This window comes from Quercus robur, chromosome 2 (genome assembly GCF_932294415.1).
Source record: "Quercus robur chromosome 2, dhQueRobu3.1, whole genome shotgun sequence".
Taxonomy (NCBI): Eukaryota; Viridiplantae; Streptophyta; class Magnoliopsida; order Fagales; family Fagaceae; genus Quercus; species Quercus robur.
In genome coordinates, this window is record NC_065535.1 from 95,277,889 (window position 1) to 95,302,924 (window position 25,036).

At 33.5% G+C, this 25,036-nt stretch overlaps 3 protein-coding genes across 6 annotated transcripts; 2 read left to right on the forward strand and 1 right to left on the reverse strand.

Moving 5' to 3' along the window:
- Positions 1 to 4,064: 4,064 nt before the first annotated feature.
- On the forward strand, positions 4,065 to 9,502 carry LOC126716006 (uncharacterized). Of its 3 annotated transcripts, none has more exons than XM_050416911.1 (4): positions 4,065 to 4,172; positions 5,655 to 5,841; positions 7,952 to 8,434; positions 9,155 to 9,502. In XM_050416911.1, the coding sequence occupies exons 3-4, from the start codon at positions 8,147 to 8,149 to the stop codon at positions 9,302 to 9,304; spliced, it is 438 nt and encodes a 145-aa protein (XP_050272868.1). In that variant the 5' UTR covers positions 4,065 to 4,172; positions 5,655 to 5,841; positions 7,952 to 8,146; the 3' UTR covers positions 9,305 to 9,502. The 3 variants fall into 3 exon arrangements, with proteins under 3 accessions (XP_050272868.1, XP_050272867.1, XP_050272866.1); XM_050416910.1 differs by lacking the exon at positions 4,065 to 4,172 and adding an exon at positions 4,318 to 4,683; XM_050416909.1 differs by lacking the exon at positions 4,065 to 4,172 and adding an exon at positions 4,927 to 5,467.
- Positions 9,503 to 10,691: 1,189 nt separating this feature from the next.
- On the reverse strand, positions 10,692 to 19,327 carry LOC126716004 (MACPF domain-containing protein At4g24290). 2 transcript variants are annotated; one of them, XR_007651994.1, is made up of 9 exons: positions 19,026 to 19,327; positions 17,888 to 18,190; positions 16,436 to 16,674; positions 14,768 to 14,969; positions 13,897 to 13,965; positions 13,597 to 13,783; positions 12,334 to 12,500; positions 10,941 to 11,867; positions 10,692 to 10,794 (listed from the first exon to the last, which is right to left on the reverse strand). XR_007651994.1 is itself a non-coding variant. In XM_050416907.1 (8 exons), the coding sequence occupies exons 2-8, from the start codon at positions 18,146 to 18,148 to the stop codon at positions 11,178 to 11,180; spliced, it is 1,815 nt and encodes a 604-aa protein (XP_050272864.1). In that variant the 5' UTR covers positions 18,149 to 18,190; positions 19,026 to 19,327; the 3' UTR covers positions 10,867 to 11,177. The 2 variants fall into 2 exon arrangements, 1 of the variants encoding a protein (XP_050272864.1); XM_050416907.1 differs by lacking the exon at positions 10,692 to 10,794 and having other exon boundaries at positions 10,867 to 11,867.
- A 3,178-nt stretch (positions 19,328 to 22,505) lies between these two features.
- LOC126716005 (uncharacterized) lies at positions 22,506 to 23,335 on the forward strand. The gene has a single exon (XM_050416908.1). The coding sequence runs from the start codon at positions 22,594 to 22,596 to the stop codon at positions 23,116 to 23,118; it is 525 nt and encodes a 174-aa protein (XP_050272865.1). The 5' UTR covers positions 22,506 to 22,593; the 3' UTR covers positions 23,119 to 23,335.
- The last annotated feature ends 1,701 nt before the right edge of the window (positions 23,336 to 25,036 follow it).

Sequence of the window (25,036 nt, forward strand, 5' to 3'; positions counted from 1 at the left end):
ATTTGATATATAAATATATATATATATATATATATATATATATATTTATATATATAAACATTTGAGGTTGGTCCCCTAGCAAGGCAATATAAGGCTGGACCAGTTGAGAGAACCAAGCATTTTTGCCATATCTACATGGAAGGCATTAGTGTTTGCATATATAGCATGTTTGTGTTAAAAGCTAGGATGAAATTGTTGATTTGCATAAGAGCACAGCAAAAGGCTAGTGGAATAATGTAACTTTGATTTTAAAATGTTTATTACCTAAGAGCTGAGCAAGAAGTTGAACTCAGGCCACTTTGATCCAGTCGTTTTCCTGGTCTCTTGTGCCAACTTCAAGTTGTAGAATAATTCCATTTATACAGTAAAAGTTTTTGCTTAATGATATCTTTTTATTAACAAGTTAAATATACCCATTGGTCTTGAATTTACAATCTCAACTAGGGATGGCCATACCCATTGGGTAATGGATATCCAACCCTACCCGATCCAAATGTTATGGGTAATACCCGGTTCTTTATGGGTAGAGCTTAACCGGGTAGGGTATGGATATTATCCAAATTTTTCGGGTAGGGTATGGATATTATCCAAACCCGACCCGCAAAAAAAAAAAAAAAAACCCACTCTGTCGTCAAAAGACAAAAGCACTCTGTATAAAAAAAAAAAAGAAGCACTCGTTGTCAAATGTCAAGTCCTCCAAGCCGTCTGATCTGTCTTCCCCACACCAAATCCAAGCCTTCAAATCCCAACTTAGCCACAATGGTGAAGAAGTTCATGGAAAAGAAGCCGTCGTCTTCTTCGTCGAAGGTGGTGAAGATGGTGATTCCGTCGGATGTGATTGCAGAGGAATGAAATCGCCGTTTTTTCGACGAAGAGGATTCTTTCTGTTATCGGAAAGATTCGCCGGCTCCGGCAACGGCGATGGAGGCGGATCATCAAGAAGAACGAAATCACGCTACTCCACCTTGGTCAGATTAGCTGATCTCTCTCTCATCTCCACGCTACAATGGTATCACTCCCGTCGCCGTCATTTCCGCCCTTACCTTCCTCCAAATATTCGATCGCGTTTACAACCTTCTCCACGGTCTCTCTCTCTCTCTCTCTCTCTCTTAGTCTTTGTTTGCTTGCTCAGAAAATTTTGTGTTCTGATTTTACTTTTGGATTTTCTTTTAATGACTAAGGTGGAGCTAAGTTTCTGTTTGGTTGAGGAGATAATATATATATACACAGTAACAGACCAAAGGGTGGGAAAAAATACACGTGGAAGGGTGATAAAACTATTGGTTAGTTTTTAAGTTAAAATGTTTTGGATTTAAAAAATAAAATAAATGAGTTTCGGGTAGGGTATGGATATCCATGGATAATATATTCGGGTAAGATTCGGGTATGGATATTAATGGGTATTGATATTCGGGTATCCATGGGTAAGCTTTTCGGGTAGGGTATGGGTATACCCGATCCATACCCTACCCATGGCCATCCCTAATCTCAACCTATTGAAACTATAGGCTTATTGACAATTTTTGCTCAATGTGATTGGCATCCAAATTGAGTACACTTTATAGTGAACCCCAAGATTCCATTCTCTTTGAAGATATGATCAATGAATAAAATCCTTGTTGCGGAAAGAAACAAGGATTGAGTTTTCCATGTTGCTCATACCTTTCCCATCTTAGCTTTTGTAGGACTCACGTGACTTACAACCAATTTCTACATTTTACTAATCCTTGAGAAACTTTAACCTTTTTCTCTTTCCCTCTTCTGACTGTTCATTACATGATAAAATCAGGATGGTATCAACTATGAACATATTATATATAATCTTTCAGACATGTCATTGTCCCAAGGGACCACAGAAAAACCAGCACCAATATGACAACACGCAAAGGCACTCTTAACTCACTTTTATTTACACATTCTTCCCCCATAACTCTTTTTTTTCACATACTGTTGAACTTTGAAAATTTATTAGCTGCTCTCAAGATATGATGATGTGCTATTCCACACTAATGAATGCAAGTCATGTAATTTAAAAATATGAATAGACTTATAAAGTAATGAGTGCTTGTGGGGTGGGGGGTAAGGGCCGGGTTCAAGTCTTCAGAAAGAAGTTTCGCACATATATATAGTTAGATTAAGATAGAGTAAAATTTCTATCTTGTAAAAAAAAAAAAAAAAAAAAAAGTAGTAATAGGCAAATGCTAATTCTTGTATTAGATAGCTTGCATTTATTGATGAGAAGTACCACATTAGTGTATTTGAAAGTATTTAATAATTACCTGTTAAACATGTCGTATCATGATGGAAATGTTAGGCTATGTGGAGCCTAGTTGTGTTTAATTCAGATTATGACCCAACCTGTTATGAAAGTGCTAAGGTTTTTAATGGAAGATTTTCTAAGACTTAGTCCATAGAGCAGAGGCTTAGGCCACCCATGAGGAAAATTTTTGGCCCATTTTTAACCAATTGTGAATTCGCTATGCAGGAAGTTAATACCGTTGTTTTCATATTAGGGTTTGGTGTGTTGTTTTGAGAAAGAAAATTGTACTACAACATCTTGTATTTTATATATATATATATATATATATATATATTTTTTTTTTTCTATTTTTGCATCTCACAAATCTAGGAATTTTATGTATATTTTCTACAAGAAAATTATTAAATACTTTTAGAATACGGTAACATGATACCCCACATTTATTCAATATAAAAATATGATATAGACTCAAAAAGTGATATGAAAAAATTAATTCTTGTATTTGATGACCTGCACTTATTAGTTTGAAATACCTTATCATTTGTATTATGAAAGTACTTAATAATTGCTCTATTGTGATTGATACATAATAAAAATTGTATTAGCATAAGTTTACGTGGAAGATACTGAAAGGTGGTGAAAAAGATATTGAAAATCTTTGCGGCTAACATCCCACCTTTTTCAAATGAGAATGAAGAGAGGAAAAGATTTAAAAACATTGAAGAGAAAACTAAAATTTACTATAATCATTACAAAATCAACCAATATCTCATATTCCTATTTGTTCCAACCAAAGCCATAGAAAAAAAAAAACAAAACAAAAATGGTTAAACAAATCCAAAACATTTCATTTTTTCTTTTATTCAATGATGGCCATCATGTCTTCAAGTAGAGCGCGCCAGAGAGAGTGAGAAAGAGAAAAGGGGGAGAAGAGGGGGGGGGCACATGCATGAAAAGTGTGGGGACACTGGTGAGTGAGCCAAAAGAGAAAAAGCAAAGCCATGAACGTGATAAAGAGGTAAGTAAATCATGGAGTTTTAATATTACTTCCATTCATTTTTTTCATGCAATATCATATCTTTGCTTCAATATTCTTTTGCTTGGAACCATAACAAATTTGTTAGCTAAAAATGTTGGGAAAGTAAAAGGTTGCTTAAGGTGGAGACATGGTTGAAAAGAAAAAAAAAGGAGGGACATGTATATGCTTCAATCAATCTATTTTCAACCTCTTCTTTAGTGTGCTTTCTTGTCATGGGGCCCTTCTCTTTTAGAAAATGTCTTACATGGATATGGGGGAACAATCATCTTTTCTTGAGGTGACTCTTGTGCATGAAATGGGTGCTGTTTATTCAAAAATAGATATAAAATATAGGTTCGTTATTTTTCTTGTAAATATATTTCTTGGTCCTATAAACTATTTTTCTATATGCAAGAAAAAAAAAATCTATCCTTTGAGTAAAAAAAATAAAATTATTGTGTTTTATTTGATTAGCGCATAATAAAAGTTGTGTCAGTAATATGTATCCAAGTATATCACAACTTACAAAAATTGTATGCATAGCATTACCTTTTAATATGCTCCTTTTCCTTTAAAGTGAATTTGGAATTTTATTTTTATCCTTTATTTGAGAGATGGCTAAAGACTGAAGCCATGAAGGAAGGGCCTCAATACTTTTTCTCTTTTTCTTATGCCCTTTTTTTTGTGTTTTTTCTTTTTTGGGAGGGGGAGGATAAAAAAGTGTGTTGAGTTGATTAATTGGTATTAATTATACTTTTTTGACTTTTAGGTTGTTAGTTTTCCCAACTTGATTATCATATTGTTAGAGGAAATAGTGCATGGTTTTTGTAACATGAAATGCTATTCGGATGAAAATGATGTTCCTTTACAAAATGAAAGAACTTCTCTTTTGAGGTTAGTTCAAGAAGAGCTTTCATATCATTCTCAGACATGGTGATTGTCTTGTTGACAAAAGAATCTTACTCAATGCATTTTAGGCAAGGAGCACCCCCCCCCCCCCCTCTCTCTCTCTCTCTCTCTCTCTCTGGTGTTTTAGGTGTTTACTGTTTTAAATCATTTTTGTTGTAATTATTGCACATTTCTTTTCTAGAATACAATTTTTTTTGGGTAAATGGTGCTGGCTTAATAGAAATTTTGGGGTGAGTGTGTGTGTGACAGTGTGAGAGAGAGATTGGTAGTATGGCTTCATGGTTAATTTGCTAGAATTGAATTTTGCAAATAGTAAAGCTATTGGCTTTAGTGTTTCTGACAAAAGCTATGGGTTCCCCTCAAGAGGTTATTTGAAAAGAAATATGAGGAATAAATGTGGTCTACATCACACCCTTTTCTAGCTTCCTTCTTTTGCCACAGACCCATTTCTTTCTTCTCTTGAATCATGGCTGTTCTGGTACTGCATAGCTGTAAGGTGTCCACCATTATTCATTCATTCATTCATTCCCTCTCTCTCCCCCCTTTTATATGTTTATTTTGTATTACTTTCTTGTGCTGCTGTGATTTCTTCTTGTTATTTGTGTAGGTTTTTGATCCAATACCTATTTAATGCTAATGCTATTTAGTAATTCTTTTATATATATATATATATATATATATTTATATAAACATGCATTCACTATACCTTGCACTTGCAGCAGCCTTTGCCCTTTGAGAATATTTTAGTGTAAACTTTATGTGGTAGCTTTTTATTTCTTTTGTCTTCTTTTCCTTGTGGTAGATTATATGAGATTATGTGAGATACTGTTACCTTTCCCATGATTACATCTGTATGGTAATGTTGGATATGAATTGGCTAGGCATTAATGCTATCAAAAAGACATTTAACCCTAATCTTGGCCAAAGTAACCCGTGTGTAGTCCCTCTTATATTATGTATTAATTCTTGTTAATGATAATTATAATCATATTTATTGTAAAAAAAAATAAAGTGGTAATGCTTAATTATGTTTTTCCTATATTTATCATAGAAATATTGTTCATTATGGAGTGGGATGAAAAATGATTACATGGATTAATCCCTACCAAGAGCTGGATGGGTTCATGTGATGGTTTGGGGCTATTTAAATTGCCACCTCAATGAAATTTAGCACTTAAAGGTGACAACTTTTAAAAGCACCAATAGGCCACTCTTGTTTTGGCTCCCCAGACAGCAAGGCCCATTCTTTTGATTTCTTTAAGTTTGCTTCTTCAGACAAGGTATAGTATTCATTAAGTTAGGCATCAGGATCATGAACATCAAAACACCAAAAAGAAAAGAGTACCACTGGGATTATCATATAACTTTGTCTTTACATTTTCTATTGGGGTATAAAGCTAGCTGGGTTGAGCTGAATTCTTTAAATAATGCATTGAGAAGTGTGTGTGTCTTGTTTTTCCATGGCAGGTAAGCTATAGAGTCGGAAGACTAAAATAATGGGTGCTCCTATGTCATAGGACCAAAATTAAAGGCTTTATAGCTCCTAGTAAAGGTTAGTTTGCACTGCCAAGGACTATGATATATAAACTCACTTGTTTCTTTGCACCAAGAGGATAGCATCATCCAGATTCCAGGGTCTCATTGCAAATTCTTGGTAAGTAATGGCATTGTGTTAATCATTTTCTTGTCTCAATCATTGGCATTCTAGTTCCTGCTTGTGATGAATTTAAAATTAGTCCTCATCTTCTGCATTCAAGTTATTATCCTGTTACAAGTTCTGTATCCTACTGTTGCTTGTTCTATAGCATCTTAAAACACTAACTATGATAAACAACAACAACTAAGCCTTAATCACAAAATTTTTGGGTTGGCTATAGATCCTCAACAAACTAATTAGGATCGGTTACATGTATTCTTTTTTTTTTTTTCCGTTCAATTTTAACTGGGAACAAATAGAGGAAAAATAACCATTGCCTTTCTCTATATGTTGTCCTACTTCTACCAGACCAATCTTTTAGCCGGGATCTCATCTAAAGTCCATCATAGGAAAATGGTACTGCTCAAAGTGATTATGTCATTTGGAATCATTTAAACTTTCTGATCTTTTGCAACTTTTATTTGGTGGTGGATGACCTTATCTCTGGACATGAATGCAGCCATCTTTGTTTGTAGAGCAGTATAGTTGATCAGAATAAATATGACCTATATATGCCCTCAGTCTTTAGCAACAACAGAATTTCCTTTTGTGTGTGTGGTACACCAATTTTCATAAGTAGCAATTGCTGATATCACCTGGGAATGATTAAATGATCAATGAGTTTTAGTTCAAATGGCACTTCCTCCCCTTTTAAAAATGGGATGGAAGGTGAGGTCATAGATTGAAAATCTTCAAGAACCAATCAATTGATCACAATAAATTTGACATTTCATTATCCTTCGAGCATTTGAAGTTCAAGCAATGAATTTGGCACACATTGTGATGATGGTCACATATTCTGTAGTGTTATGACTTTTGTACATTCAACAGCAAGTGGATAACATTGTGGTAAACTTTGAAATTTATGTGTTTACTTGATGTTTTCAAACTAGTAGAACTCGCTGCTTTCGTTTCTTCAATTCTGTGTTTTGAAGAACCTTTAGGTTCTACTGATGCATCTATAGTTTTAGATATTTTATTAGCACAGTACAGTTCAAAGTTGAGATTTCTTTGAACTTAATTTACACTAGAATCTGTGGCTAGTATTACACTTATTTGACCTCTTGATTTTGGGCATAATGTACTCTGGAGAGTCAAGAAAAGAGACATGTGAAACACAAGTGGTGCATGTGACCCAAGAACATAGGAAGAGTGGTAATAGGATAAGTCTTGAGTCTAGAGAAAACCATGAAAATCGTATGTCCTTTGTTTTTAAGGAAAATTTTTCCCGACTCTATAAAAATATGGTGGAAGTCCCTTACTGAAAAATTTATGAACCATATGTTCAGGACTTATTGGAAACTTAAATTAGCAATTTCCTCAGTTGCAAAATTTCATTTAATAGGAAATGCAGTTTCAGTTCTGATTGGGTTTTTCATTAGTTTCAGAATTGGGTTTCCAAGATGTATGTGTCCAAGCTACCATTAGGGTCAAACTATTCCTTTTGAGGCAGGTCTGAGGCTCATGCCTAGAAGGCCTTTATCCACCCCTTCTTCTCACTTAGGAGAAGAAAAAAAAGATACATCCACTGGACATGTGATTATGCTTCATCTCAATTGTCCAACTCATTTGAGACTTATCCAAAAAAACAAATTCCTTAATAATTTTCCCCTACATCGTGTTTGACCTTGACATGAACAAATACAAAATTCATTCCATAACCTCATTTTTTTTTTTTTTTTTATGTGGGTGTCCAGGGTTCTTCAAGCATTTGATTATTCCCTTGAGTGTATATAATATCCTTGTAACTTTATTCCAAAGAATATGATGAAAGGGGTTTATGATATTGGATCATCTACATTTATATCACCATTTCGTGAAGATGACTATATTTCCTCTCTATGAAATTCATTGTTGTCTTGAAATGCTAAGAGGATAAAGTAGTTAAGTAAGAAACAGTGGGAATTAATATGAAAAGCTATTTTTTCTTTGGACACTCAAGTGGTCCCTTAACATCGATAGCGTCAAGGTTCTGTCTGTTCCTTGCTTTGGAATTCTTCCAGCATATGTGATATATATTGTTTGTATATTATCGATGTTGACATGCTCTTTGTATCATTTGTTTCAGGACCAGTGACTATCAGCAAATGAGCCAAGATATTTCTATTGAAGAATAAGCAAGTTACGGCCTTGTTTAAATTAGCTTTGAGCATGTTTTAGACAAGTCTCAACAATTTGCTTCCTTATCTGTCTTCCCTGCCTACTTGTCTCCCTTCAGAAGGAAAAAAAGAAAAAGAAACAGAAAATCCAGCACAGTTCAACTATGAGTGATTTTGGTTCGGAAAGATCAAAGCCTTGGAACATATATACAAGTTCAGACCCAAGCCCATCTCAAACAGCAGTGAATCAAGAAGCTCCATGGAAAAACTTTGGAACATCTATGAATGCCATTTCTTTTGGCTTTGTTGCCACAGCTATCCTGATATCTATGTTTCTTATCATGGCCATCTTTGAACATCTGTTCAGGCCAGGTCCTTCTTATTCTTCACCTGAAAATGTGGCCAATGGTTCTCGTGAATCCAGACCAATGAAGAAACTTGGCAAAGAAACAGTAAGCTTCTATTCTGTCATGTTCTCTAGTAAATTTTCTGCTGAAGCATTTTATATTTGGGTCTTTCATGGTGAATTCATGTTCTAATATGTTTATTTTACATAATCCTTGAATTAGATAAGACTCCCTTTAGTAGTTTATAATGTTAAACTTTGGTTAACTCTAATTCCAAAATAACCAAGTGCTCTTGATGCTAATCAAAATACTAGTCATCCAGAAAATTTTTGTATTTCTCCCCATTGTTTAGATTCTTTAGAAAGCTAACAAGATGAGGATAATGTAAATCAAGAGTTTACAACCTTTTTACTCTCATAAACTCTATAGATCAAAAAAATTGTTGGAGAGAAATCAGTTCCTTGCAAAAACATTTAAGAATGCACCTCTCGTGCAAACCTCTTATTAGATTAGATAATGAAAAGAGAGTTTTACAATTCCAATTCCCTCTTCAAGACTGAAATAGTAAAGATAATTTTGTATAATCCGTACAGTTTCTTAGATGTTGCACCTTAAATTCCTTAATTAAAATTAAACATTGATCTATACAACCCAAACCATGTTTTATTTTTTTTCAAGGATAATTAAATTCAATACATTCAAGTATAATTTAATTGGAGAATTTAAGGTAGAATACCTAAAGACCTATATCTAAGTTTTACTTTTTTTTTTTTTTTTTAATTATATATCATTGAACAGATTTAAATTTGGTCATTTTTGTAACAGGTGTCACCATCATATGCATCTGACTTCTCAGTGTTGATGCCAGGACAGCAATATCCCACCTACATTGCACAACCTGCACCTCTTCCCTGCCCAAGAGAAGGGATATATTGGCCTGCCCATGGCCATGAACATAATTTTGTACTTCCATAGTATATTAATATTATACCAGCACTGCAGCATCATAAAGGTTCTATGTATATTTACAGAATGATCAACTTTTTGTTGGTTCCTTAAGTATCTAAGTAGATATTGTATCTTGATTCTTGAAGCCTGTGCTTTTTGCGAGAATTCGCTATCCTGCAGGGTTTAACAAACCTTCTGAGAAATGAGAATTCGTCCTCATGTCTATGTCCTGGGTCTTCTTCTCATTAGTTTGGATGTTTTGTCTTTGCCTTTAATACCTTTGGAACGTTGAGTGATCCATAACAAAATGAAGAGCCAATATGATGAAATTAAATGGCGCATTTATAGTTTGCCTTTTGTGAGTAGTATGCATCTAGTACGTCAGCCATATATAAAGTAAAAGTTTTTTTGTGAACACAATTTTTGTGACTGATGTGATCAACAATAGGTCAGAGTGATAGACTTTCACATGAATCCATCATTTTTTCTCTACCACTCATAGTTAATTACATCAAAATTTTGGCAAAAATTGTGATACAAATTTTGTGTTCACAAACTCTCATCAAGAATAGGCCATGGCAAGAAATGTCGAGTTGCAAATGGCTATTACAAATGTAAATGGCTTTTAGTGTATGGTACAAAAAGATTATAGTATATACAATACTGCTCTTACAAGTATATAGAATCTATGTTTCTGTGGATAAGGCATGCATATCAAAGTGATTCTTTTTTATAATTTCATAAAGAATGTAGGATTTGAACCCAGACATTTAAGTTGAAAACACTAGAAAGTACCAATCATACTAATTGGCTCTTGGCATATATTAAAGTGATGTTAAATATATATATTTCTAAACTTTTTCAAGATGAAAATTGCTTGGATTTAAAGAGTTACTTACGGAGAAAGGTTCTATCTTAATCTGTGTAGGGTAGAGCTTATAGATACTATTCTTTCTGTTCTGACTAAAACAGCTTTCTCGGAAGTCGTCACTCTCTATGGCAGAGCACAAGAACCAAAGCCCATAATATTGAAATTGAAGTTAGAGTGGAAGCAGGCACCCTTCTCCAAAAGAGATAAAGGGTCGGAAAGCAGTTGATGTTGATGCAACCATCAAAGATGCTTGTTCTAACATTATCGAGCAAAACAAGCGTCGTCAGGAAGACATTTTATTGATCCTAAAGAAGAGAGGGGACCTTGCTACCTGTCCATGTTTTAGGGTGAGAGGATCGAATCAAAAAAATAAAGGGCCTAAGTGGCATCATATCCACCTCGTTCTTAGTATAGGACAGTGACCATGAATGGGCTTCGAATCCCCTCCTTATCTAGCAACCGAAAATAGAGACCTTGCAAAGCTAAATGTGACCCTTCGACAAAAATTACATTTTGGTCAGTGCTATCCACATGGATTGGTGATTTTTACTTTTTTTTTTTTTTTTCGTTTTCCTTTCATTTTAACAAACCTACCCGCATGAACCTGGGCTTTAACAGACTCAATGAACACCAATGGCAGCAACTTCTGCAACACCCAAGATTGAACATTGAGCTGTTAAGCATGTTATAACGCCACTGCTATATTGCAGTATGAATCTAGATTGAAAAGCCAACTCACATCATAGGTGGAAAAATTAAGACAAATACAGATTGATACAACAGCGACCTCACCTGTCGACTTTCAACTTTCATTCTTTAACCCCTCCGCCTCACTTCTCTTGAACTCCATCTATTCTCACAATAAATGATTCTGGTTTCAATACATACTTGATACTACCTATGTTTCACTGTAACTCCATCTCTAAATCTCAATCTTTTCATTTTATCCACCTTTGAATCCCATTCCCTTTTTCAGCTTTTCAAGGGAAGCCCAAAAAGGCAAAAAACCGAAAAGAACAAAAGAATCAGCTATAGCTCCTCCACATCATCATCATCATCCGGTAATATAACAGTTAATAAAGAATACTTAACCCTGAGCGAAATCCTGCCCTTCTCCACAACAAGTCTAGCCCCAGAGACAACCCAATAGCCGGGAGTTTCTTGTGGCCCCCTTGTCATTTCTGTCGTATCAACAAATTTCAGAAGCTTGGGAGCTTGGACGGGTACTGGAGGGCCTCCTGGGTAAATGGCAGAGTTTATATTCACATCAGCTGGCCGCGGAGGTGGCTTCTGAACTGTTGTGAAATGATGGCTGATTAGTGTTGAAATAAGTCCAGATTTAGGAGCCAACCCTGGAGATCCATCCCACTCAGGATGTTTCACAACTGTAGCTCCCAAAACATTCGAGAAACGGAGTCTCAGGAAGAGAATTTTTTTAAACCCATAGTTTTCAACCTGTAATTGGGCTCCAGTCACTATTGAAAGATCCTCATCGGACTCCACAGGAGCAGTGCAGATATGAGAGAAGTTCTTCCATTGAACTTTCTCATAGTATTTACGATCATTGGACTCTTGGCGGAAGTTTCCACTGGGATCATCTTCAAGTTGGAAGATTTTGGGAAGAGATGAGAGGTGTTGCAAGTGGATAGCCACACGGTTACTCCTTTTACCTTCTAGATAAAGGCGGAGACCAGTCACTGGTCTCTTACCTACATCAACCTACCATGCAATAAATAAAAAAACTAGTTACAATTCAGCAGAAAACAAATGAAAGCATCCCAAATACTCATTTTATTGTCAGTACGTTACATGCTAAATATGAAGTAATAAATGAAAGAGGTCAATTAAGACTAGACAACATTCTCTCTGAAAAAGAAATCTCAGAACAAAGTCATTTATTGCTATGGGGAAGTCTAGGACTTGTTTCTAACCAAGTAGAGAGTAATATGGATTATCTATAACCGTACTACCTTATTATCAAACAAGACAACAATCCAAATTTATTTCTTTCCTTGGATTTAAAGATAATTACAACTTGGAACTCAAAGTTGGAGGGAATCATATTGCAAAAAATATGTACTTCCTGAAAGAAGATAGATGGCATGAAACCTATGAGCATAACACCTTTATAATCAAATTTTCAAATGCATCCAACAGAAAACAAGAAAACTTTCAAATGCATTACCGGTAAGGTGTTCACATAAAGCTTGGGGCCCAAAAAGCTAAACTGCAAAGATGCATTGCTCTGTTGTTTCCGTTGTGGACCAAGTGGAAGATCACTGAACACAGGTGCCCACTGCCTGGGCAGCTGAAATTCCAAAAATTGGTGGAGCTCCTCAATTGGAGGTTTATCTGCAAGAACAGACGCCAGAGGATAAAACTAGGTAATCAAAACTATCACATATATTTGAAAGGCAGAATTTACTGTACATTTGTATCATTGCGTGTCAGTTGCAAATCAAAATGTAAACTGTCAATTGTCAACCGAAAACATAATTGTTTAACTTAATAAAAGAACTGCAATGAATTTCTTGTTCAATTAAAAGTGTTTGTAGAAACCATCTGTAAGCATTTTCTTCACAACCTATATGTAGGGTTCCACCAAAGAAGTTTTGAGAGGTGGACTTCACTCCAAGAATGGTTAACAATAATGAAATTATTATGCATTGCTCAATAATGGGACAGCATAAAGGATTAACGTGCCTTTTTCTTCTCAAAAAAAAAAGAAAAAGTGCCTTTCAGTGTTGCTTCTGGCCAAAAAAATGCTTCTTTGGTAAGATGTGTAAAGATTCATCAGAGAGAACATTTCTTCTGATATATAATTTATTTTCATATAATTTTTCCCCACCTATCCAAAAAAAAAAAAATAATCACCCCTTTTCTGATTCATTCTGTTGCACTTCACCAACATGTTGAGCCAATCAACAACACATATGTCTAAGCCAAACATATTCTCAGGAATATTTGATTGAGTCCAAATTCAACAGAAAAAATAAATTCCTAAAATTTTATACAGTAGCTTAAATCTCCCTTGTTACAAATATTATCATTTATAACTTGTAAATATTGGTCTAATGGGCATTAAAGAATACAAAATAAAATTTCTTAATGCCAGTTCTCAATTTCTCTGCCTATTCTGTTTTTGAAAACCAAAGGCCTTTCCAAGGTTAAAGGTCAAAGCAAGACTGTGTTAAAAAGTTAAGGTAGGAACAAGATACAGCAGAGAGACCTACCTATGTAATTTTTTCCTGGATGTGTTATGTACAAGAAAACTACAGTAGCAATAATATTATTAATCATTTATATATACAATGCTTGCTTTTCTAATAGTTTCAACTTTCAATAGAGGTTGGTGCTATGAATACCAGAGAAATGACATGGAATGATGAGATTCATCTAAAAAGCATTAATGCAATATATATGCAAACATAGGAAGGATAATGCTCACATCGTAAATAAAGATTTATGGCATGGCTCAAGAATCCACTCCCCGGTATTCCATTCAATAGAGACGTAATTGGGATGAAGGACATTGAGATCACTTCAGGCTCAGACTGGACAGTTTGCAACCAATCATTATGAGGTAGGTGTCTATTATCACCTCCACCTCTCCTCTTGCATATGCTTACAATATCCTGAAATTAAACTAATTCAACAAATTTGTACAATATCAAAAATAATATCGTTTTTGAACCCTTTATCAGAGTTCTTTCAACTAGGCTATTAAGAACGGTATAAAATAACACACCTCCTTGTGTGAATAAGAACTTGATGGACTGATGCCTACAAACCTCAGCCGCTGCTCCCTGATTTCAAACTGAAACAAAAATGATTAGATAAGACAACTTAAATGAGAAATCTACAAAATAATCCTGTTTTACTCCCCTAAATGGTTCAAAAAGTAGTTTGCAAATGAATCAAACCACATTACCAACTTATTAGTAGGATTTCAAATGTCAAACAGAAAAATTCTAGCCACATGACAAACAATGTATATGAGCACAAAGCAACAAAGACCAAACTCCAATATCCAAAAATGATTCTATGTTATGAAGATGAATATCTATATTTATATACATAATTCACAAGCCTCCTCCCCCCCTCTTGTTGTACTGATGATCATTCTGCATGTGAAAGATACTCTGCCATTCCAATTTATTGATAGCAATGAACTTGTGTCCAGTGATTATTAGTCAAAGAGATTTCATCTCATCGAAGCCTATTTTGTGGAAAGAGAATTAAATAATCAAGCATTTTGGACTAAGATAAACTTGTTTATTGTCTAAGCATGAGAAGTGGGACACCATAAGAAATCATCTGATTAATTTTTATTTAGTTTATTGAAGTTTCACAGAAAGGACTACAACCTTGTATACAAGTAGTATAAAAGCAAGCATCTCAAATGAGAACAAAATGCAAAACTAAGATCTAAGAAAGAAAGACATTCTCTTCATAAATCTTAGCAACAATCCTAAAACTTTATACAGAATAACGGTCATAAATAAAATTCTGGGGATCTAAGGAAATACAAATGATTTAACAATACAATATAACAATTCAAATGCTCAAACATAAAATTTAGAATTAAAATTACTAGCATGAGAAAAATTGTCACAAACCTTCTCATTCTGGTAAACTTGTTCCACAGCCATGCCATTTTGCCCATTTGAATCTAAAAACCTTTTATCTGCCATCTCTTTCAATCTTTTTTGCACATCAGCAGGTTGAAGAGTTGATGAATGCTGCTGCTTCATATATATTACATCCTTCCCTCCCATCTTCACTCCAACAATAATATGGGTACCAAATGTCTCAATAAATCTGGAATGATGAAAAAGGATAAAAATAAAAAACTCAGTCCACGTACTAGCATTTGGTGTATAAGATCAAATATAAATAAGCATAGATAATGTGTGATGTACATTGAACTTGTTATTATAGTGACAGCATCATGTCAAAAAATGCTAAGGCAAAAAAGGTGATGGAGCAAATTGATTACTCATATAACCTCTTCTTGCAAGCAACTACAAATCCACAAAGGTGAAAAGTGAAATTTGAACTTTAATTGATACTAATTCAAAAAGTCCAGCATGAAATATATTGGAAACTTTAATTTTAAAACACAACCCAAAAGTTCTGTTTCCGCAAGAGATGGTTTTCAATGAAATAGTGCTCTCTCTCTCCACTGAAAATGAAGCTCCAGAAAACTTAAAAACATTAAGGGCAGTAAAATATTTATTTTTAAAAGATTAAATTTTAAAAAATTATAAATATAATAATAATTATAAAAAATAAAAATAAAAACAATTTTGGGTTGTTTTTGAACACCGGGTCAGTCAACTTCTTCTTTTTTTTTTAATGGGAGAGTTCTGAGATAACACTTAACAGACCTTGTTGATTTTTTCATGAAATAATAGTTGATCATGCAATCTACTACATATGGATAAATATATGGTTTCTTATTATTTCAGAAGAACTTTTCAAGATGGCATAAATCCAAAAAGAAAATTTTCTTTATTCCTCCATGTTATTGAGACCAACCAAAACCAATCATCAACTTGTTACAAATAAACACTCAGGACAGGCATATGGTACAACAATCTCCTGCTTAAGGTGATACTAATGAAATTTTGCCCATGCTGAATATCCTTCATAATAACTATAGAGGAGAGAGGGAGCTGCAAAGTTGTTCTAACGGTCCATGGATGCTGGACAGACATGCGTTTTAAACAGTTCATGAAGACGAAATAAATTTCTAGAAAGGAAAACAATGAGTAACTTCATTGAGATTTCTCCTAACAAAGGAAAATATACTGTAAAACATATTTATGCATTTTTGGTTTTGGCATTGTAAAGACCACAACCAAAAGGTAAAGGAAAAGCACATGGAAAAAAATATAGAATATTTGGACACTATGTATTAAGATCACACATATTGGACCACAGTTATTATTTAATGCTGTTTTGTTTCCTTTCCAAACATTTTTTAGAACTCTTACCCAGCCAAGAGCCTCATAGCTCAACTGGCACTTCCTAGTGTTTCCAATGGAAACATTCAGGGTTCAAATCCCCCCCTCCCCCAACTATTGAATTATCCAAAAAAAAAAAAAAACACTTTCCTAAGAATATAGTTGCACCACAGATAATACAATAGTTTCATCCTGAACGACCAGAAATCAAACACTAGTTCTCAAAGACAGAAAGCTGCCAAGATTGAGCTTGGCATCAGAACAACCACAATGCCATTGCTCAGTTGAAAACACATTTAGGGAAACTCTATATTTCACCTTGCCAGTGCAGCAGGTTCCCATGATGAAGGGACTGCTTTCTTAACATGATCACAGAGTACCATCTGAGATTTCTCCAATGCAACTGTATATAGCGTGATGAACACCCCATCAAAAGCAAGGGTCTTAGTGTTGGCTGCATCTTTCTGCCAACTACCTGAGAATTCGAACATGGTATTGAAGAGGCCCGAAGGAATTTTGCCAGTCAAATTCATTTCCTGGTTGAACTGCTCTGACATCTGGGGAACATAGTGAAAGCAAGTGATGTCAAGAGACCTTAAAATTGATAAGAAATTTGTTATACTTTATCATTATTATTGTTAGACAAATACACATAAATGAAGATACAAAAATATTTTGTGGAGACAACTAATAATTGATGTAGTAAACAGTATGCAATCCGAAAAATCCTCATCATTAAAAATATTTTTTAAATATTAATCAAATCCCGAACCCAGCCAATCAGAATAACAGGCAATAATGAGGTCAGGATTTTGCATTAAAGTTGAAAAGGGACGGGTGAATATGAATTGAGCTATCTACTGTTCTTTCCCGTGTGTGTTAACATTGTCATGCTATAAGTACATTACTTAGTATGAAGTTATTATTTTATTAGCCTGATGTTTTTAAATTTTGAAGTGCCTGACAGTAAACTTTGTCCCAAAAATTAAGTATATGGGCTAATAATCCTTATCAAGATTAGTTTACCCTAACACAGTGATTTCTACAGGTCCTTTTTCCATTATCATTATCAGAATCCCAATCTAAGTTGGCAAACCCTTACCCTTTAGGAGTGTACAATATCAAGCTCACAGACAAATTTAGATTTTGGTAATAATATAATCAGGCTTCAAAATCTGAAAAATATCAGGTAAAACCTGCATGTGTGAGGAAGTAAAGTAAAACATGGAATTTTATACCATTTTTCTAGAATAATTACATGATTTTGATACATTCTCAAAGAGTTCCCGTCTGCAGCTTGGCCCAGCCTCACTAATTGGGACCAAGGTTCCTCATCATTAATTACAAAAACTACTTACAAGTTATAATATATATTCCAATAGACAAGAAAGAAACATGCATCCATGATCCATCTAATGATCATGCTTAATAAGTTTTCTAAGGGATAGCTTCATTGGATAATTTTACTTGCCTTTTTCTGTGTCCTCCTGGCCCAACACAAGTCATGATAAGAAATTTGTATTAGTTTAAAAGGCTCACCCTCAAATTTTATAAATTACCACAACTCCCAAAATTTTGAGCTGATGAAGTAGAATAATTAATCATTTAACACTCCCCTTCACAAGGCATTGGTGTCGTAGTACTACCATTAAAGATCTTATGAGAATATCTTTTGGGCAACAGGGCAAAGAAGTGATGTAACAGATTCTGAATTAACTAGCTCAACAATAATGCTACATACTTATCAAGAAGTTGGTAAAGAAACAATACCTGTTGGAAAGATAGAGCATCTGACTTGAACCGCGTGCGTTCCCCTTTATCGCATTTGATTGATTTGGAGACTTTTGGGATAAAAATCCCACCAGGCAAAACAATCTCGCGACCCTCATCTTCATCAATCTCAATCAACCGGGACTCCTTTGAATCCCCTTTGCAGTACTTAAGCCTTAGATCTACTGATATATCGTACCCACGCCCAATGGACCCAATTGCAATCTCAGCAGCTTCAGGAGCTGGAACCTTTAACGCCATTTCTCTATCATCACTCTTCTTCACCCAAACCAGATGAAAACTCTACATATGGTTCACAGTTCGCTTACTTAGCAATAGCATCAATTAAAATCTTTCACACAGTTTCCACACACAACAAAAAAGTACCCAAAACTCTGCATAAATCTTAAACCAACTTATTCAGCTCCAATAACACAAATGTAAAACATTTTTCAACATTAAAACAGTATCAAAACCATACATCAGAGTTCAAAACATTAAAATCTAGCTCAAATTTTGCAAATTTCATACAAGTTTCACAAGAGAAGCAGATCCAAACTCTCCAGAAAGCTTACACTTTCATAGTCAGCTCAAATTATGCAAAATTCTAACAAAAAAAAGCAGATCGAAATTGCATGCATAGTTCACATATTTAGCCCTAACTATGCAAATTTCACACATTTATAACACGTAAATCAGATTTAAACTCTTCTATACAGTCAAGAACATGCAAATTTGGCTCAAAACTCAAGGAAATTTCGAACATTTTTTTTTCATGCGTAGGATTGAATCAGAACCTCAATCCTTTCTCTCCGTAAATCTTAAAAATCGCATATTTAGCTCAAACGAAGTAAATCAGATCTAAACTCTTCTACACAATCATGAACATGCAAATTTAGCTCAAAATTTAAGCAAATTCCAAACATTTTTTCATGCGTATGATTGAATCAGAACCTCAATTCTCTCTCTCTGAAAATCTCAAAAATCGCATATTTAGCTCAAACTAAGTAAATTCCACACATTTACAACGCATAAATCAGATCTAAACTCATCTACGCAACCAAGCACAAGCTAATTTAGCTCAAAATGCAAGCAAATTTCGCACATTTTTTTTTCATGCGTGTGATTGAATCGGTACCTTAATCCGTTCTCACCGCAAATTCTCAGCTGCAAACGCTGAGCTCAGGAAAAAAAAAAAATTTTGAGTAAAGCTCTCACAGAGTTCGGTCGAAGACGAAGCTCTCCCTTGGATCCGGAACTTCAGAGATTGCGATGCGAAGAATCTTCGAGACCCTAGCTCGAGGGAATGGAATTTTCGTGACGGTTTTAGAGAGAGAAAAACCCTAATATCTCAGAGAAAGAGAGAGAGAGAGAGAGAGAGGTTTGTGAAAAAAAGCACGGGTTGTGAATGACGGTGAGCAAAGTGAGTTTAGTGAGAGAGAGAAAGAGTTATGGGATATTTCATTTTCAGAGAGCAATTAGGTTTGACCGGAGTTTGAAATAATAATTAGTTAATTAATAACATTAATAACGAACATTAATAAAGTCTAAGTCGGTTGGAGAAATTCCTTACATTCATTGCCTTGCAAATAGTAATTATTATTTACATAAATTACATGTGTTTTCTTTTAGGAAATAAATTACATACATGTGTTTTTAATGATACCAAGTTAACAACTATCATCTTCTCCCAACCCAAAAAAAAAAAATTATCAATTATCCTAAAACTTTATTTTTTGACAAACTTTGGCTTTAAAATTGTTTGGAACTATTTTTTCCAACTCATTACATGGGAAATTATTAAACTGTGTATTATTTAAATAAATCGCATGATTCATTAAAAAAAATTAAGTAACTAAAACTACAATTAATAGTCTTTACAATTGCCATATATGCTTTTTTTTTTTTAAAGGTGTCATATAATAGGTTTGAGCAACAATATAGCTTCAAACATATTTGAAGCTAAATTTTTTATTTATTTATTATTTTAATATATGATGGGATTTGAAACTATTGGTGTTCACTATTTATAAATTATAGTCACTTTTTATCCACAGTGAATATTCTTTATTCACAAAATATTACCACAAAGTAGATTTGACACAAAGTCAACTTATATTATTAGTGGTCAACTTGGTTAACAACCATTGAGGGCCGAACTTGGGGCAACGTAGTTGTTATAGGTAAGCTATCCACCAGTACACTCACCTAAATATAAGTGTCTACTGTCTACAAAACACATTGCCTCTCGATTTAGCATTTTTTGCACCCATTTACCATTAATCGTATTAGTTGATGCTATTTGATAGGATTCACCCCTCTACAAGGGACAACAACTCATCCCTATCTTTTCTCAACCTATTTAGAGAACGATATGATGTTAGGCCTATTCTAGATTTGGGGGAGAGATTACAAATAACAGTACGCACAAAATACACTCCTAAAACTCTATTATTTATTTCTTTGAAATACTCTCTAATTTAATCATCAAAACCCCTTGACTAACCTCATTGGTTCATACTCGAAGTGATTAGTAGGTCTCTTTTCAAATCTTTTCAATTGCTAATTTTGGTGAATCAAGAGTGGCCGAGCACAATCCGTAATTAGAATCCTCATCTCAATTCCATACAATCTAATTCATCACACCCACATATACATTCATTGTTGCCGGTGCCTGCTGGATTTGCATCCTTGCTTGAAAAATGAATTTGGCATTTAACAAATCCTGTTACCACGTTTTCAAAATGCAGCACACATGTGCCACAACATTTGAAAATGAACCCCTTCAAGTTCAAGATGTGCATGCATTCTTTTTTTTTTTTTTTGAGAAACAAGTGCATGCATTCTTTGTTGGGCAAACCAGAATTCAAATTTTCTATAAACAACTTTATTCAGTGGAACTTTTCCTTTGATTGGTCATATAATTGAACATTCAATGATTCAAATAGAGAAAGTCACGCCCTTTATTTGCCACCTGTGATGTGACGCATAATCTAAACAAGGACACGTGCATTATGTACCCATTACTTTATTATTCCTAAGTCAAAAAATGGAAAAGATTGCAATTTTATTTATTTATTTACTTACTTTTTGCTAAATGAAAATTTGACACTTTATTTATGACACATTCTCGTTCACACTTTACGTGAAATCATATTTTTACAGTTTTAACTAAAACCGTATTATTGTGTATAATAATAGAAATACAGTGAAAAGAAGTTGAGTTTAAATCTCTTCCCCCCCTAATCTAATCAAGACAAGAAAAAATGTTCAGTCAATTTCATACTAATTTTTATTCTTTGGAGTTTGGCATATTTACATTTTCTATAAAAACAGGTTAGTTTGGCCATCAACTTCAAGATTACTACACTTTAATAAGGAATCATATATTTTCTAAAAACAACAATTAAGTTTGGCCACCAATTTTGTGAAGGACGGTACTCTTAATCATGGGTCCTAGAGACACGTTCAATGCCTTTAATTGGTCAAATTATCAACGATATGACATTCTCTTTTGCCCTATGTTTTGGACCACTCATTCATCCTTCCTCTCCCATCAAAAGATTGTGTTATTATCCTACATGATATCTGCATCTCTGACTATTAATTGCCGTAAGAAAAATCACTATTACTCTCATTATTGGCTTGGATTGTTAACAATGATGAGGACAGCCATTTCTTGGCAATTACAATGGATATAATCCTTAGGTAAACATGATCTATCACAAGATTTTCATGTTTTTTAGCTCTTAAATTTTTTTAGCAAGGTAATTAATGTATTGTCAAATATTCAATATGATTTGACAAGGACGTTGAGTTAAAATAAAATTTCATTATAAAGTTTTGTAATTAAACAACATAATATGCTCTTTTTTTATTTATAAAAATGATCAGATTCAAATCTCTCTCTTTCATTATACTATTAAATTATATATAAAAAAAAGTAATCCTATTATTGTTTTATCACAAAATTAAAGAAAAAAAAAATGCATGCATCACATGGAGTTTGAACCTATGAGTTTACTTTCCTATCTTATTCCTAGAAAATGGAAAAAAAAAAAAAATCATTTAGAGTTACAATTTCTATGTTTTATAAAATTATCATAAAATGGATGTTATAGGTTTTAAATCCAATTGTGTGTATATATATATATATATATATATAAGAAAAAAAAAAAGGATAAGACCCTTATATCCTCACTCTCTTTGCAAAAAAAAAATCATGCACTGTATTCTTAATATTTCACTTTAAAGTTATATTTCACTAATTGCAAAATGTCATATATTTGAATTTTTTTTATTTAAACTTTTTTTTTTTTTGGAGAAATTTTGGTTACTTTAAAACTAAAGAAAATGGACGTGTGTGGTAAGATAAAATTTGCTAGTATAAACTGTATAATAATGTGAAATGCTCAAAAGGATTTTCAATGTATAATACGAACATTTTACATTTTACATGTCCATATCTGGAAACTTAATTTTTTATCCCCATATCCAAATCTACCAGTACTCATCCACAGCTTGTCTTTACTTTCTAACCTTTTTCATCTCACAAAATCCTATCATTGGCCCTCCTCATTGGGCCCTCATCAGTCTTTTGCATCTATATATAACCCTTTTCCACTTTCTCCAAGCTGTACCTCCGACTCTAAGTTCTCAATACTAGCATAGACATTGCTCCACCTAAAAAAGGAGAAAAAAAAAAGATGAATGGTTATGCAAAGATCAAAATCATTAACACCCACAACCCCAAATCGAGATCAGTAGATTTTTCAGCTGATAATGTTTCTTCATTCCTTCAAACCCCAAAAAAACCTACAAAAAACACTGACTCAGACCACACATCTAAAGCTCAAGAAAGCAATCAGATCGAAGGTACCAACACAGAGTACACCAAAGCAACCCAAGAGTCTTTACAAGATGAAGAATATGGCAATGGAGGGAGCTTTGGTATGGTACTGAAAAAAAGTCTCTCAGTTTCTTCAACTACAGCTGGATTTCAGTCTGCAGTGAAAAGAGCATTCTCAATGACAAGATCTTCATCAGTTTCAGAGAGGTATGGTAGGATCCATGATCAGTCTGTGGCATTAGTATCTCCTGTTGATGATTATGAATGTGATGATGATGATGATGAAGTTGGGGACAATAGTAAGGGGACAAGAAGATCTGGGAAGAAGAAGTACAAAGGAGGCAAGATCCTTAAAGTTTGTAAGCGACTTTTTGGACTGTAACTTTTTTATGTGGTAATGTATTTAAGAGTGAATCTACTTTTTTTTTTTTTTTTTGGTTAAGAGTGAAGTGAATCTACTGGGCTCTTTGTTGCAGAAATGTCAGCTGGGTTAGGCTTTATGTGTAATTTTTGTTAAGCCCAATCATAGGGTGCTTTAATGGTTTCCATTTTGGATTTTGATTGGGGTAAAAGTAAATTCTTGGATGCTTTCTTGTTCATGATTTTCTTTTTCCTATAAAAAAAAGTAGGTCAGATTAATTTAGTTTGCTTTTTGTTGTAGGGAATTTTTTTTTTTTTTTTTTTTAATTTGCTTTTTTATATTCTGTTTCAGATTGCAAGTATGTTTAGCAACACAAATTCTATCGTAAAGGGATTTTACCTTTTCTTTTCCCTGTTTTATTACATGGGATTTTGAAAGGGCATCTTTAGGGCTGAAGAGGAAAATTAGAGACTAATGCAAAAAAGAGATAATTCAAATTTTGGCCCAGATTTAAGTCTAAAACTGATCAAATCCCACTATATCAGAAAATACTTGCTGTTTGATTATATTTATAAAAATTAAACTTTGAAAATTTTTCTGTCACATGTAATTTGTATTTTGAATGTATTCTACTGTATTCAAATGTCTTATCCTGCAACTAATCTGCTTATATATGTGAAAATATATCTCTCTTTCTCAAAAAAAAAATCCCAATTTAGGCTCAATAGAGAAAAAGAAAAGAAAAATAAAGGACTTTCATATTTTTGATGAAATCATATGTGAATTTCAAGGGATACTAAGGGTCTGTTTGGATTGAGCTTATTGTTGCTGAAACTGAAAACTGAAAACTAAAAACTATAGCAAAATAATTTTTAAATGTGTAAATAGTACCGTGGGACCCATTTTTAATATTTTTTAGTGCATGAACAGTATCAGCACAGTACGTGAACAGTGTATTTACTATTCATAACAGTAAAATTTGTCCCCCCCAAAGTCAACAATTGCGGGCCAAAAAAAAAAAAAAAAAAAAAAGGAGAAAACGTGAACTCATCAAAACATGGACGCAAACGCTCACTAAGAGCATAGTAGAGTCAAATTTTTAACTTTTTAGCATCACAAAAAGTCACTTCATCTATTTTACATTCTCACATTCAACAGCAGTGATTTTATTTTAGTTTTTAACACAATAAAATAATATAAACACTACAATAAAATAATATTTCATTCAACTATCAAAACACAACCACAACTGCTGTCAAATCACTGCACTGAGACAAAGAGAGAGGAAAAGAAAAGTAATGTGAACGCAAAATGAAATTCTGAAGAAAGAATAAAAAATAAGAAAAGTAGTGTGAACACAAATCATTGTTATTATTTTTTTTAACCTTTCATCTATCGTGCATAACCAAAAATAGCTGTGCACTGTAGCTGTGGAACCAAAAAATATTTTTTTGGCTCCATTATCACAGGGTTCATTTTGAGTTTTAGTAGTGCTAAAAATAGCTATATAGCTATTTTTAGCACCACTATTGCTAATGCTCTAAATAAGTAAATTTATTATCAACATAAAAAAAAAAAAAAGGAAAATATATTATCCTAAATTAGAAATTTAGAATTAAATTAATCTCTTAACTTATTTTCATGAATTTATTTTAGAACAAAATTTAGTTACAAAATTGGTTGTAATTTAAAATTACAACCTTACTCAGTATCTTTTTATTGGAGGTGAATTTTGACAAATCCACCATTAGATTACATTTTTTTTCTTATATCCTCCACACTTGCAAAATTTCTAGAAAATTAAAAGTCAATAGTTATGTCATCAATTAATTATTTAAATTGCAAGTTTTTTGTAATTTAAAATTATTCATAAAATATAATCTAGAAGATCTCATAGTAAATAATATCTGATTGATATAAAATTTGATATATGTATTAA

Coding starts and splice junctions, on each gene's coding strand:
- LOC126716006 (XM_050416911.1), top strand. CDS start 8,147: ATGAGTGATTTTGGTTCGGAAAGATCAAAGCCTTGGAACATATATACA. Junction 8,435..9,154: donor AGAAACTTGGCAAAGAAACA/GTAAGCTTCTAT, acceptor TTTTTGTAACAG/GTGTCACCATCATATGCATC.
- LOC126716004 (XM_050416907.1), bottom strand. CDS start 18,148: ATGGCGTTAAAGGTTCCAGCTCCTGAAGCTGCTGAGATTGCAATTGGG. Junction 13,966..14,767: donor AAGTTTACCAGAATGAGAAG/GTTTGTGACAAT, acceptor TTTTTGTTTCAG/TTTGAAATCAGGGAGCAGCG. Junction 11,868..12,333: donor TTTATGTGAACACCTTACCG/GTAATGCATTTG, acceptor ATTGCATGGTAG/GTTGATGTAGGTAAGAGACC.
- LOC126716005 (XM_050416908.1), top strand. CDS start 22,594: ATGAATGGTTATGCAAAGATCAAAATCATTAACACCCACAACCCCAAA.